The sequence below is a fragment of the Barbatula barbatula genome (assembly GCF_947034865.1).
Source record: "Barbatula barbatula genome assembly, chromosome: 3".
Taxonomy (NCBI): Eukaryota; Metazoa; Chordata; class Actinopteri; order Cypriniformes; family Nemacheilidae; genus Barbatula; species Barbatula barbatula.
This window is the reverse complement of record NC_136764.1, coordinates 17785945-17799392: the sequence shown is the minus strand read 5'-3', so window position 1 is coordinate 17799392 and position 13448 is coordinate 17785945. Positions and strand designations below refer to the sequence as shown.

The 13448-nt window shown below is 38.7% G+C and overlaps 2 protein-coding genes across 2 annotated transcripts; both read right to left on the bottom strand.

Moving 5' to 3' along the window:
* Nucleotides 1-1266: 1266 nt before the first annotated feature.
* Nucleotides 1267-7210, bottom strand: ivns1abpb (influenza virus NS1A binding protein b). Its single transcript, XM_079452398.1, has 15 exons — nucleotides 7082-7210; nucleotides 6146-6304; nucleotides 5770-5890; nucleotides 5521-5693; nucleotides 5372-5447; nucleotides 5117-5290; nucleotides 4903-5028; nucleotides 4094-4198; nucleotides 3756-3876; nucleotides 3413-3637; nucleotides 3160-3281; nucleotides 2955-3081; nucleotides 2543-2674; nucleotides 2285-2458; nucleotides 1267-2203 (listed from the first exon to the last, which is right to left on the bottom strand). Exons 3-15 carry the CDS (start codon nucleotides 5878-5880, stop codon nucleotides 1947-1949), a joined length of 1923 nt encoding a protein of 640 aa, XP_079308524.1. The 5' UTR covers nucleotides 5881-5890; nucleotides 6146-6304; nucleotides 7082-7210; the 3' UTR covers nucleotides 1267-1946.
* A 2088-nt stretch (nucleotides 7211-9298) lies between these two features.
* Nucleotides 9299-11760, bottom strand: arpc5a (actin related protein 2/3 complex, subunit 5A). The gene is made up of 4 exons (XM_079451676.1): nucleotides 11535-11760; nucleotides 10998-11070; nucleotides 10658-10834; nucleotides 9299-10557 (listed from the first exon to the last, which is right to left on the bottom strand). The coding sequence occupies exons 1-4, from the start codon at nucleotides 11672-11674 to the stop codon at nucleotides 10495-10497; spliced, it is 453 nt and encodes a 150-aa protein (XP_079307802.1). The 5' UTR covers nucleotides 11675-11760; the 3' UTR covers nucleotides 9299-10494.
* Between the last annotated feature and the right edge of the window lie 1688 nt (nucleotides 11761-13448).

Genomic DNA, 13448 nt, shown 5'->3' with positions numbered 1-13448 from the left:
ATGTTTGTGTCACTGTTTACATGTGATTTATAATGTGCTAGAAGGAAAGCTGGCATATTTTCTATATCCACATATTTGCATAGATATTCATAAGAGATTGTTTTCCAATGGGATATTTACACTTGCCTGACCTGTTCTGTTTTAGTTCTTTCTCTAATGAACATGTACTTCCAAGTAAATATACAAAATCCTAATATATTATTATTTGTTAATGTCATTGAAAGAAGTATTTAATGATCTGAATTCAAGATATTGATATGGACGTGTTCCTTACAACTTGTTCAGTGCTTGTACTGTAATGAGTCCCAGAAGAGCCATACCACCCACCACACAGTCTCACAGGACATAAATTGTTAACAGCTTTATCCACCTAGACCCATTTGCAATGTAAAGGGATCATTAAAAAGACAATATTCAGGAAGCACCCTAAGGTGCATACACATTCAAAGAAATCCTGCTGGGGATATTTTCTGCCTGCTCCTATTCTGTGCCAGACATCTGTTAACTGTGTGTTATTCCATTCCACTTAAAGAGTGGATTTAAGTCGCTCTAGTTTGCTTTGATAACTGGCTTGTGAATGATGACAATAGAAGGCTCTGCCCCCAAACATTCATGTCCAGTTTAGCCATTTTCCAGCATGAATCAGTCAAATACAGTATTCCCGCAAAATGGCGAAGCAAAAATCTTTTGCATCAGTAACAGCTGGTTGTCAGAATCTAAACCATGAATGAATGAAACAGACGAATTCATTCATGCAAGAATATTGCATTCTTGCTGTATGATAGTGTTTTCTGCTGAAAGAAACATGTGATTTGCTATGAAAAGCTCATTGCAACAACCTATTTAAGCTTTAAGAGCAGAAGAAAGATGGCGGAGACTATTAGAGAGAAAAGATGTGGTAACTATGCTGCACGCTTATCATTTCCTGTTTGTGCCTGACACCAGCACTTATATTCTAGCCTAGCAAAGATCAAAAGTTGCAAAGCAACTTGCACTGGCATATTTTAAAATATATCATTGCGTTTGTTTTGTCAACATGCACAGAGGAATGTTTTATTGAAAAGTATATTTTTTACTTGTATATCCTAGTTTAACAAAGGCCTAATCCGGGTTTAAAATAAACCATGTCCGGGAAACCGCCCCTTACATTTACATGTAGCAGACATTTTTATACAAAGCTGTGTTTAATACTCACAATATGCAGGATGACCTGCATGGAAACACATTTTTTCACATCACTGTACAGAGACCGGTCAAGACAAAATTGACTGAGGTTGAAATGCTTTATTAATTCTTACATAATTTTTGTACCAAAAGTACATCCAAAATCCCTTCAGAGTTGAGGTCTAACAAAGCTTTAGATACAGAAACGACTGAGAAATGTTATTAATTGGTGTTAAAAATATCATTATCATTGGCTTTGCTAGCAAAAGGCAAACAGATATACAAGCGTCTATGTAAAACCAATCCTGTTGCGTTCAGTAAACAACATGTGTCCTTCTCAGTTTTACATATTGGACACTTGCATATAAAAAAGGTTTAAAAAGGTATAAAAAGATACCATTCCGCCAAAGCATCAGCTCACTATTTAAAATGACATGGTGTTAACTCTTATTCTGTATTAAAGTATTTTGTAGACTTATTGACTATACATGTCAACGAGAAAGGCAACCAAACATGGTCAAATTACTCCTGATGGACTAAGATTTGTAGCCATAAACTGTGAACCTTTGGATTCAGCGACTACAATTGGAACAACGTGAAAATATAAAACAACAGTATTTACACAGTCATTTATGCAATATACACAGCTTGATGTTGCTGTAGGTAACTCAATGACAGCATCTATTAACAGTTATCATCTCTCCCAGTCACTCCCACCCAACCTCCGCACCTAAACAGTTACAAAGCACATCAGCTGAAGGACAAGTTCCCCAAACACCTGCTCAGTTCTTAGTTAATGCCTCTACAAAAGGGCTCCACTCATTGACCTTGGGGTCATACACCTCCATTGTGTTGAGAAAATCATTGCCATCAAAGCCTCCAACAGCACAAGGCATGCCGTTTAGCACGGCCACCCCTGCGTTGCTTCGTGCTGATGTCATGCTTCCCAACATGCTCCAATCGTTCTTGGTTGGATCATAGACTTCCACACAGCACAAAGCGTGAGAGCCGTCAAATCCTCCAACCACAAAGAGTTTCCCTGTAAATGGTTGAATATGAGTTAAAGCCTTTCGCTTGTTTAAAAAAAGACCCTGACAGGACACCTACAAAATAATTTTACCTTCATGCGCAACGACACCAGCTCCACGGCGGGCCACATTCATGGGAGACACCAGGGTCCAGGTGTTGTTATTGGGGTTATAGCGTTCAACTGAATTTAAGCAGTTCCAGGACTCTGCACCACCAATGACATAAACAAATCCGTCCAGTTCACACACGGCTGCTTGGTGCCTCCCTAAACACAAAATCAGAACACATTCAGCATGAGTGAAATCTTGCAATATAAACTCATTTGCCAACAAATATAGAATAGACATACTGATGTTGAGTGGAGCACAGCTGGTCCAAGTTTTTAACACAGGATCAAAAGAGTCACAATTCTTCAATCCTTTTTGACCACAGGGATCAGATCCACCCACAACAAAAAGCTTGTTTTGCAGGGAACACACACCTGACAGGAAATGGGAAAAGAAGATTACTCAGCCAATCAATAACCATAACCAGCAACTGCCATGAGCATACTGCATGGGCATGTCCAAGGAAACTTTCACTAATGCTTGACTTTCTTTCATAAGCATGTAAAGACAGGAGGGGAAACACAAGCACTTTTTTCAGCATACCGAAGATCATGTATGGTGAACTCTGAATAGTGAAGACAGAGAACCAAGACTTGATCTTTGGTATGCTGAAAAAACAGAGAACCAAGACCTAAAACAGAAAGTGATGCATACCTGCATTGCAACGATTGGTGCGGAGCTCTGGAACTTGTCTCCACTCATCAGCTATGGGGTTATATGTCTCACCACAGCTCAGCTCATCTGAATGACCGTTGGATCCACCCATTACATACAGCTGACCCTGAGAGGAAACCACTGTATTAGTACTAGTAGCAAGGATTCGTTGCTAGTTTAGCATTGGAAACTGAGCTATCTCTACCATTAGCACAGCCATCTGGAAGCGAGCTCGTGGAGTGCGCATGGGTGCGATGAAAGTCCAACAGTCCTTTTTTGTATCATAGCACTCCACAGTCCTCAAGCATTCTTCTCTGTTGTAGCCACCTGGACCGGTTTGAAAATAAGATTTAAAACTAAATATGTTAATTGATGAAGAATAATCTGATAATCTTAAAGAATGTTTTTCCCAGTGGGTTCGTTTTTGCGTAAATTTTCCCCACTGCGTACATGCATACCTGCAGCAATAAGTTTGCCATCCAGTTCAGCAGTTCCCAGTCCTGAGCGAGCGTAATGCATAGGCTTCAGCATTCTCTCCTGCAGCTCCTCTGGCTGAGAGTCGACACTTAGGCTCTCCTGCATGCAGGGTGTAGAAGACTGGGAACTCTGGGGACTGCTGTGGCCATGCAGTGAGATCACACACAGGATGCCCCTCAAAACAGCCAGACATAGGTACGTGTTGTCTGGGGGAGAGAACATAGAGATTCAGACCCTTGAGATCCAGTTCAATCACATGCCAAAATTTTTATCAGATTGTTAGATGCCTGAGGGATAAAGGATGAATCAATAGTGTTGACTAACTGGTGGTCTTCTCTGAGGCAATGTACTTCCATTCATGTCTGCTGAATTGGCTGTTGGAGGTTGGAGAGAGGCTGCCAGGGGCGCCTGAGGTCATCTCATCTCTCTCACGAGGGGGTTTCTTCTGAAAAAACAAATCAGGCAGCTACAAACCACTCTCCCATACCTATACTAAACATGCATGCAGAGACACGGACAAAGTCTAATTCAACTCTGCCCTTGCAACTATGCAAGGGGTCTTGCAGAGTGCACACAGCTGAGAAAGCTGGTGGTTTATAGATATCTGGTAGTGCAAATCACCTTTTGCTATTCTATATAAGTGAATGCAGCCAGTCCTGTACCTGCACAAACTGGATGTGGTCATCCTCAGAGCTGCAGACCTCAGTCCCCTCAAGCGGTCTCCCATCATGCAATTTGTGATCTGCTGAGTAGAACAGCGTTTGCACCTGCAACAACAAAACACCAAGAAGGTGTTTCCATATGAACAAAAGCGGTATTCTTTCTTGTTCCATGAAGAAGCGACGGCTGTCAGCTGCTATGAGGAAGGTCCTTGGCAATTTTGTGCTATTTGGAAATTGAGAAGACAATGACTGTATGTGACTATAGCCATCTATGATGAAAACTGCTGGAAGAATATATCATTCCTGTTGAGAGTTACTTTGCATCAAATATCCATCTAAAAAAAGAGAGCTCCAACGCTCACAGGAACACAGATGGAACCGGATGGCTTTTGGCTGGTTAATCCATTGATAGCTGGCATCTTGGATTGTTCTTCAGTGCTTGTTAAATCTGCTGTTGCTGTGTCTGTTGCTGTGTTTTACTAAACCTAAAGGAGAGATGGGGAGATCAAGGGGGAGGAGTGGCTATTAGAATTAATGTCATAAAACCTAAAAATGCCCTGCTGGGAAGAAAATCGTAAGTTACTAAAGAGACATGGGTAGAAGGAGAAGAGGGAAAGCAAACTGAACAGTTTGTTCGGCTCACCTGGGAACGTAAAAGTTTTTCGATATTTTGAGGAGCACGAACTGCACAATTTACAAAGAGCAAAAACTTGGGAGCAGCGGAAGGGTTGAACTGAGTTGTCATCTTTAAAAAGACATTCAGGAGACATGTGAAATAAGAGGGTATGACAAAAAGTCTCAATACTGACCTCCCCCATCAGTTTCTCGAGAGGATCTCCATTCTTCCACAAGCTGCGTTGCACCCAGCTAATCACCTTAGAGTACAGTTTGCCATTACCCGGCAGGTTCAGGTTCTCCTCTAGGATAACCTCCAGCTACCAAAACACACACCAAGAATATGGAGATACAGATATATTCACAGACATTCAAAATCTATACACGTGAACTCTGCAATAGACTGACCTTCAGACGAGGAAGTTTAAGGAAGTCATCCTGTTCCGAGATCTTCTGAAGATTATCCTGTATATAGCTATCAATCTTACTCAAAAGCCGATTATCATTCATGGAACTTGCGAAGTTGCGGAAGGAAATGGCACTTCGGCTGTCGATTTTTGACAACAGGTAGTCTCCGCAAACCTGAATGCAAAGGAGCATTCAAGAGATCAGTACGCTATTTTATTGTATACGTGACAGTTCTGATTATGTGCCTGTTCAAACCTGTTTGACTCGCTCCAATTTAAGCTTTTTTGCCGCAGAATACACATCTCTGACCAGATCTTTATCTGCCTTCAGCCTGTCAACAAGACAATATATGTATATAGATTCTCTATCTAGTGTGTAGTAAAAGGTTACGTAAATAAACTTACTGTGCTGTGTAGGCATAGCTGAGCAAGATCTCGACAGCCTTTGGATTTAGGTCATCGAATTTGACCAGTGACACCCCACCCTGTAACTCAGAGTCACTGTTGAAGATCTCGAAAAGGTAAGGACTGCAGCAGGCCAGCACAGCCTTATGGGCCATCAGCTCATAGCCACAGACCTGCAGAGGGACCACCAGAATTAAGAGCGTTTTAAATGGATACTAAACGCATTATACAAAAAAGCCCAGATCTTACCTGCAGTCTGACATCACAAAACTGGCCGCTCTTACGCAAGGCGTTCATCTTGGCCACAGTCGAATCGAGGAAGCTCTCATCTTCAAATATTAAACTGCCGTTGGGAAGCATTTTGATGGACCTACCAGAGGTACAGTATAAAGCCAGGGGAAAACTTAGAAAAATCTAAACTTTTTTTTGTACATTTTTGCACTCAGAACAATGTGAGCACGGACGATTGTGTGAGGGAGAAATATGCTTTATGGATTTATTGTTTCATTGGTTGCTTAAAAACGTAGTTTTGGTGTCATTTATAACACGGGCATATTTAGCAGAATCTTTCTGTGAAATCCCACCCAAGGCACAAATTTAGAGCAAGGAAAAAAAACACACCTACCTAGAAGAACAAAAAGTACGTTTTAACAGAGTTCCAAGAGGGGATTACAGAGAAGAGGCAAAACACCTCAAACTTCACAGACTTCCTGAGTAGTTGTGCTTGTTGTAACTCAGCGGGTTACAGAATACAGGTTTTTCCACCTTGATTATGCATCAAGACCTAAAGAGAAAATAAGAGCAACACTTTAATGTATGTTATGTTATGTATAAGGTTGTTGGATGCTAAATTGATGCATGTTATTGTAAAATACACACACACACACACACACACACACACACACACACACACACACACACACACACACACACACACACACACACACACACACACGATTTATGTCGCCTATAAAATAGTAGCTTAGTTTCACAGCACAAAATGAATACCACAGATAGATCTGGACAGTTACAATGCATCATTTTGGTAACCGTTTCCGGGTTTAATGTTTATTAAAGCCGAGACGTTTTCTAGATTGAACCAGTAACGTTATCTCACTGAAACAGGACATTGTTGTATTCACAACAACTACAGCAATGTAAATAAACACACGACAACCACGGAATAAAGGAATACCCATGGCCTGAGAGAAACTAAGCTACGACGGTCTAAATTAAAACACACAAACAAACAAGGACACAAATTTGATCAAAGTAATGATGTCCACCCTGAATGACTTAATTGTAGTAAACTAGACTATATTTAGTCGAAGGTAAATGTCCAGCCTGCTTCAGAAACAAATTGAAAGCAGAAGTTGCGTTTTATAAACCCATCAGCACACCGAGCCAACAAAACTTAATTTGACTTTAATTCTTCACCCATAACCGAAACTCCCGCAGGAGGACAAACTCGTGCTTCGCGTCTAATTACAATAAGAACTTCGTGAGCTCACGCTGCGACCTGCTTTAAAATCGACTAAAACTAGTACATTTGAAGGCTTACCAGGTTCCTTTGTCTGTTTCTAGACATTGTTTCTCTGAGTGTAAAGAAAAGTATCGGTTAGTTACGGCTAAACAGCACTAGCACAACACAAGCAACGTTAACGCGCTTTACTGAATGACACCAAAGAGCGCGCTTAACAATGCTGCGTAACCGATGACGACAACAGCTCGGTGGGCGGAGACTAAAGCTCACTAGTTTGTATTCATATTATTATTTGTACAAAATATATCATTGCACATTTATTCATCTGGCTTATTTTTTAAAACAGCTTGTTAATAAAACCATGTAATGTTTAATCATGGTCACGTGTGTACTATTATACACCTTCTCGTCCCCCTCAGCAGAACCCAGTAATTCATTCATGTAGCACAAATGTGTCCTGACACTGTCTTTATAAATATTTCAGGTGTTACATTTTGGGATTAGGAGTGGTTGTATGTGGTTACGTGAAGAAAATTAATCTTGTTTAGAAACAACCTTGATGCAGATAAAAAGGAACATCGACGTATATCCGTTTGATAAATACACTTGTTTTTAATACATTAAAATGATATGCATATAAATGCACAGAAAACTGTCTCTGCCATCACTTTCCCCTTTCTCTCTTAGTTTAGTAGGTGTTGGGCTATTTAATAAAAATGCTCAATTTTACTTATGGCCTATTTTAACTTCAAACAGTTGGCAGATTATGCAATTCAACAATCAGAAAATGTTACGCCAAGAAGACACTTATAATTCTCACTGAATGTGTTTAGGTCTGTGGAGGTCTGCATTGTGTAATTTTCCATCAGCTCAATTTAAGGGCTTCAACATCATCCTGCTGTCTCCATGGTTTCCAGCCACTTAGATAAAGAAACATGAATATGCACACGGTCCTCATTTTGCCTTCTCTCTGTGATCTCTTAATGCAACTTCAGATGCTTGCATAAGGCACTCTGCTAGGACATTCTTAAATCATTTTTTATAAGGAAACTGCAGATGGAATTGTTGTGGGTCATTTCTACCTTTTACTAATTAATCTAGTATGTATCTCTTATTAAACCATACCTCCAGAGTAAAATGTAATATTACTTCATGCATGCAACTGGCGATGAGGGTATCTTTGGTCATATAAGCCATAGAGGTTTCAAATAATTCTGTGGAGATTTGTGTGCGAGAATTGTTGTCCACTTATATCTCCATAGTGATTGCCATTATCCATATTGAATTACTTGGAACTGTTCAGGACAAGGCACCATGTACTTGTCAGACTATTGCAGAGTATGTTGACATTTAAATTATTCTTTTGTTAAGTGTTGGAGGTAATAATATTTACAAAACAAACCATGTGATTCCACTTTAAAACAGTTGTTTAGGGAAAATTACCTTTTTTAAGGCCATTTTGATCATTTAGATTTTAATGCGAAACTACAGCAAATATTCAACCACTTCTTACATTGGTTTGTACTCGTAAATAAGAATGACTTCCCATTTTAATTGCCACTGCTCTCTACAATTTATTTGTAAGGAATCGTTCAAAATAAACTGTTTTATGATTATCTTTATTTGTATTGTAGACCTTTACTGCTTCAGATTTATAATCTGAAATAAAGTCAGGGACTGACTCACACAAACAATAAAAACAGTCAATATTTAACTCCTATTCATGTTTCCAAAGAACGTTTGAGTTCAAGAGTTTACTGTTGATATTTGTCATCTTCAAATAAAATCACTTAATATGGTGATCATATTAAATCTTCATGAGATGTGTTTATGCAGACAAGCGGAAACAAATGAAGGTCACATACAGGAGTAAACACATCAGTAAGAAGGAAACAGAAACACCATGTGGTCTATTTGGAAAACTCTGAGTGATGGTAAACAAGATCACAATGCATTGCTTGACAACATTGTAGCGTAATGCCTGAAGACTTTCATTTGATCATTTTTTACCCAATGATGGTTGAATATAACCCAGCATTTTTTAGACTGTAAATGTGTTTTTCACTAAATTAATATTATAATATTTGTATATTGATAAATAATTTTAAATAAATAATACCTATAATGGAAATGTCAGTGCAGTGAAATCTATCCTCAGACATATACCCTACATATACAGACTATTCAAGGTTAATTTAACCCAGTGGTTGGGTTTTTTCATTTTTGACTCCAAAATGGGCTGAAACCACCCAGAATTGATTAGTGTTAAACAAAACAAAACACAGAAACTGTGAAAGACATTTCATTTATTTCTCAAATGAACCATACATTATAAAACGAACATTATGTAAGGCAGTTGGTAAACCAGTCCATAATTTAGCACTTAATAAAATGATTGATCGGTGTGATGCAAACAACACAAAAAAACTTAAATGACCAAGGAGACATTTCCTTGAGTTGCTTACATGGCAAAAAACAAGTAAACCACAGTGGTAGCACAGTCCACACTCATCTTTCTGCTGTGTTTTGTGGGAAGTGCACAAACTTTGTGTGTCGCAGAGGTTAGTTATATCCTCAGCACCTGATACAATGTCGGAGGTCTACTACATGTTGAGAAAAATGTTGATAATGTTCTATGTTCAAAAATGGCATGGTCAAAATATACATAAACTTTCAGAGGACAAAATGTAATAATACTCAAGTTTGTTTGTTTTCTAAACCGTACAAAAGCACATTAGTATTAAACCACAGCTGTGACAATAAAATGTTTTTGGCAATTGTCTTTTTATAATGTGTAATCCAGTGTGATTAAACAATACAGATTTATCATAACAGTTGCAATAAGTACTAAAGGGACTGTGGAGGGGAAAATCACCCTGATGTCAATCAACCTCTTGTCTAACAGCATGTAATGCATCTAAGAGGGAAATAAATCATGGAATTAATACAGCATGTGCTATCATATGAAACAAGCAGTTAAATACTGATGTTGGCATGTTTCACAGAGCAACTCCTATTATGTTTTTGAAACTGGGTAGATGAGGTGATGAAGTAAAAAAATGAACAATACACTCCAAAGTACCTTACCCCAACATGTCATTGTAATGCCGTGACTCTGTAATGATGTGGTCATGCTATTACGTTGCATTGTTTGATCTGGTCACAGATCAAACAATGTATCTGAGTTTTTGATCTGAGACAAGAAATTGCGACAAGCATGAGGGGTGAACAAATCCTTCGATAACATCTAAAAAGTCTTTGCTCAATATCTGCTGAGGTCAACAAAAACATTCTCAAACCCAATCTATTAATGTATAGATCCAATGTGCTTATGTTATAAACAAAATCAATCCAAATGAGAGTGTGATATTTGATCGTTTAAGAAGGCGATTGACTGAACGCACTACACAGTATGGGCAGAAACCAAACCACAAGGGGTTGTGCCAGCCAGTCCCTTTGTTGACCCTGCCACGGTGTTAGGATGGTGAAATCTACAAGGTCTTCCTGGCTGTGAGGACTCTGACTATAGAGCCAACTCCACCTGCCGAGAGAGCCTAGAACAAGAGAACATAATCAGAAATAGAAGGATCTCTTAGTTAATGACGCCATCTTTATAAGACTCCTCCGTTTAAGAAATACCAATAATATCTTTACCTTTTCATGCCACTGGAGCAGAATAGCGCTACTGTTGTCCGAAGGTTTTTCAAATCCCTTGTAGATGTACTTCATGAGGAGATCCACTCCGGTCTTATCCAGAGACTGAACAGCCTTTTCTATATCGTTTGCCTTGAAAGAGCTGAGCACTTTCAACACGAGGCCTTCAGCCCGGTCCTGTACACAAACACACAATGAATTTAAATATATGAAAAAATACTTAATTGAAATAACTCCACACACCAAGTCAGCGTTATCTAGCGTGAACAAGTGCTCTGATGTAATGTATTGGATATCTATTGAAAAGAAACCACAAAATGAATTGACAGCTGTAACTCACCTTTACATTCTGATTCTTGGTATTGATAGGTGGATTCTTCAGTACTGCCTGCAAAGCCCCCATCAGGTTACCTGTACAACGCACTAAGGAAAGCATCTCACAACTGCCGTGTTTAAAATGTTTCTCTTAAATTATGAACATGCATTATGTCCATAAACCTTTTTTGTGACTTATTAACTTGCCACCGGAAATCAGCGGCACCCGGAAGTGTTTCTGCATCAACCCACGAATGCCACATAAATACGTTTAACTCTATACGCAGCATGCTTTAACCACTTTTTAAAAGCTTTAAAGAACTGCATTCAGCATTCAAAACTAGTTGAGCGAGTTTAAAATAAACATTCTCCTAATGAATGAAGTGACTGACTTAACTTGCCACACCCATCGTCTTCTCCAGAAATAAAACAATATACGTTATATTAATTCTAGCAGCTTAGATTCAACATTACAAGTATTTTTACAACCTGGAAAAAATGAATGCTATATGCAAAATGTCAGAGGTAAATAATCCCAAACTCGAAAGGTCTGCAAGGATATTGTCTGATGAGAGAATCCACCTCGGTTTCGTCGGGACCTAGTTGATTTTCTCCGCCGTCCTCTTCATCGACAAATTTGTTTTCATCGTACTCGTCTATGTCAACCCTTCTGAATCGATCGGCCACAGTGTTCTTCGACATGGCAGTTTCGATCACTCAATGAGAAAATATTGAAAAATACAGCACACTAGTCCCAGTAGTTTCAGGAAGCAGGCCGGTTGCTTTCGACTTCCGCATAAAAAGCCCCCTAGTGGCTGCATCACGCATTCACATTTACGTGTCATTGATCAACTCCTAGTTCCGGTAAAATTCACGTCACAACTGGTATTTAGTATTACTATCGTCCCATTGCATGTTTTTCACGGTATTATTAACAAAAGAAGAGAGTCGTGGTTCTTGATGCTTCATGTTGTTGTCTTGAGCATGTTTTGTATCAGTAGTCTTTAGTGTAAAATGATGAATCTCAAGCACCTACCGTTAGAAAATATGGAGAATATGCTGGAAAAGCAAAAACCAGGGCCCGGTTTTTCAAAAGTAATCCACTAGGATTTTGGATAACGGATTGGATCAAATCTTGAAAATGTGTTTTTCAAAAGAAAAAACGGATCACATAATCGGATTAGATCACGTAATCCAATCTTGGTTTTGATCTGGATCAAACCTTTAGTTTGGGTTTTTCAGAACTTTTTTGTAGGATTTGGATCACTTTGATCCAAAATAGCTGGATTAAACTGATCCCATCAGAAGGGTGGATTCAGCGTGGATTTCATGCCCAAAATGTAATGAAAACTTTAAAAATGTATCAAATAATACTATATTTGGATCATGCAGTATCTTACAAGATATCCTATTTATTCATAAGGTTTTAATTTTATTTGTTCATCCGTCAGGCTACAGTGATTACGTAGGCTTTAACGTATTCAGCCTTTCAGGCCTACAGCAAAGTAGAAAGAGTTTGGCCTCCAAACAGCTGTCAAAATTGACCAAAAACAATCAATTTTATTCTGTCACTAATTGATATATATATTCATCACAATCGAAAATAGTTTTGTTTGTAGAATATTTATTAGTGATGCATGCAAGGATTACAGAATAACCAAAAAAATGCAAAGAATGGCAATCACTGATTTTTGAAATCCAAAACAAATCCAAATCAGAAATAGTGTCTAACAATTGCGTCCCTTGTTGTACGTCCTTGTTTGCTCGTTCTGGCAGAGGAACAACCGACTCTGACCAAACTGCAGCAAACCAAGGCCAGACTTGAGATCCGCCTCCTAAAGGCTACGCTCAGACAAGCTGGTCTCTCCACATCAGATGAGGAAATCTGAAATTATTGTGGAGTATTTGACATTAAGTCTTTTATTTTAATTCAATATATCTATACTTGATACTTGTTATAAATATCCTCAATGTACAGTGTTTGTGTTGTAGGTCTCAGATGAGCGTGTGTTTTCATTTCAAATAAAAATAAATGTATATTGACCCCACACTGGCTATTCTACTTTTTGCTCTTTACATATCTGTAGTTCTACATTGTGATTTCCTTTCCTGTTTGAGCACTGGTTATCCAGCACTGGTTATCCAGATTTGGTGATCCTGAAAGATTCCTATCCGGATCAGATTGATCCAATCCGATGTTGCTTTAAAAAACTGGCTCCAAAAGTAAGATGGATTACGTGATCACGGATCGCAAAAAAAGGATTACTAAATCCAGATCAATTTTATCCGGATTAAACCTTTTGAAAAACCGGGCCCTGGAGGATTTATGTGAAGGCCAGTGGGCCGTTTAACATCTCAGGGCAAAGGGGCTGACAGAAACTATCATAAAACAAAAAATGGAATGAAAATAATACAATACATCAGGTCTGGTAATTATATTTATTAATTTTCATTTACAGGCACTAGATACAGTTGT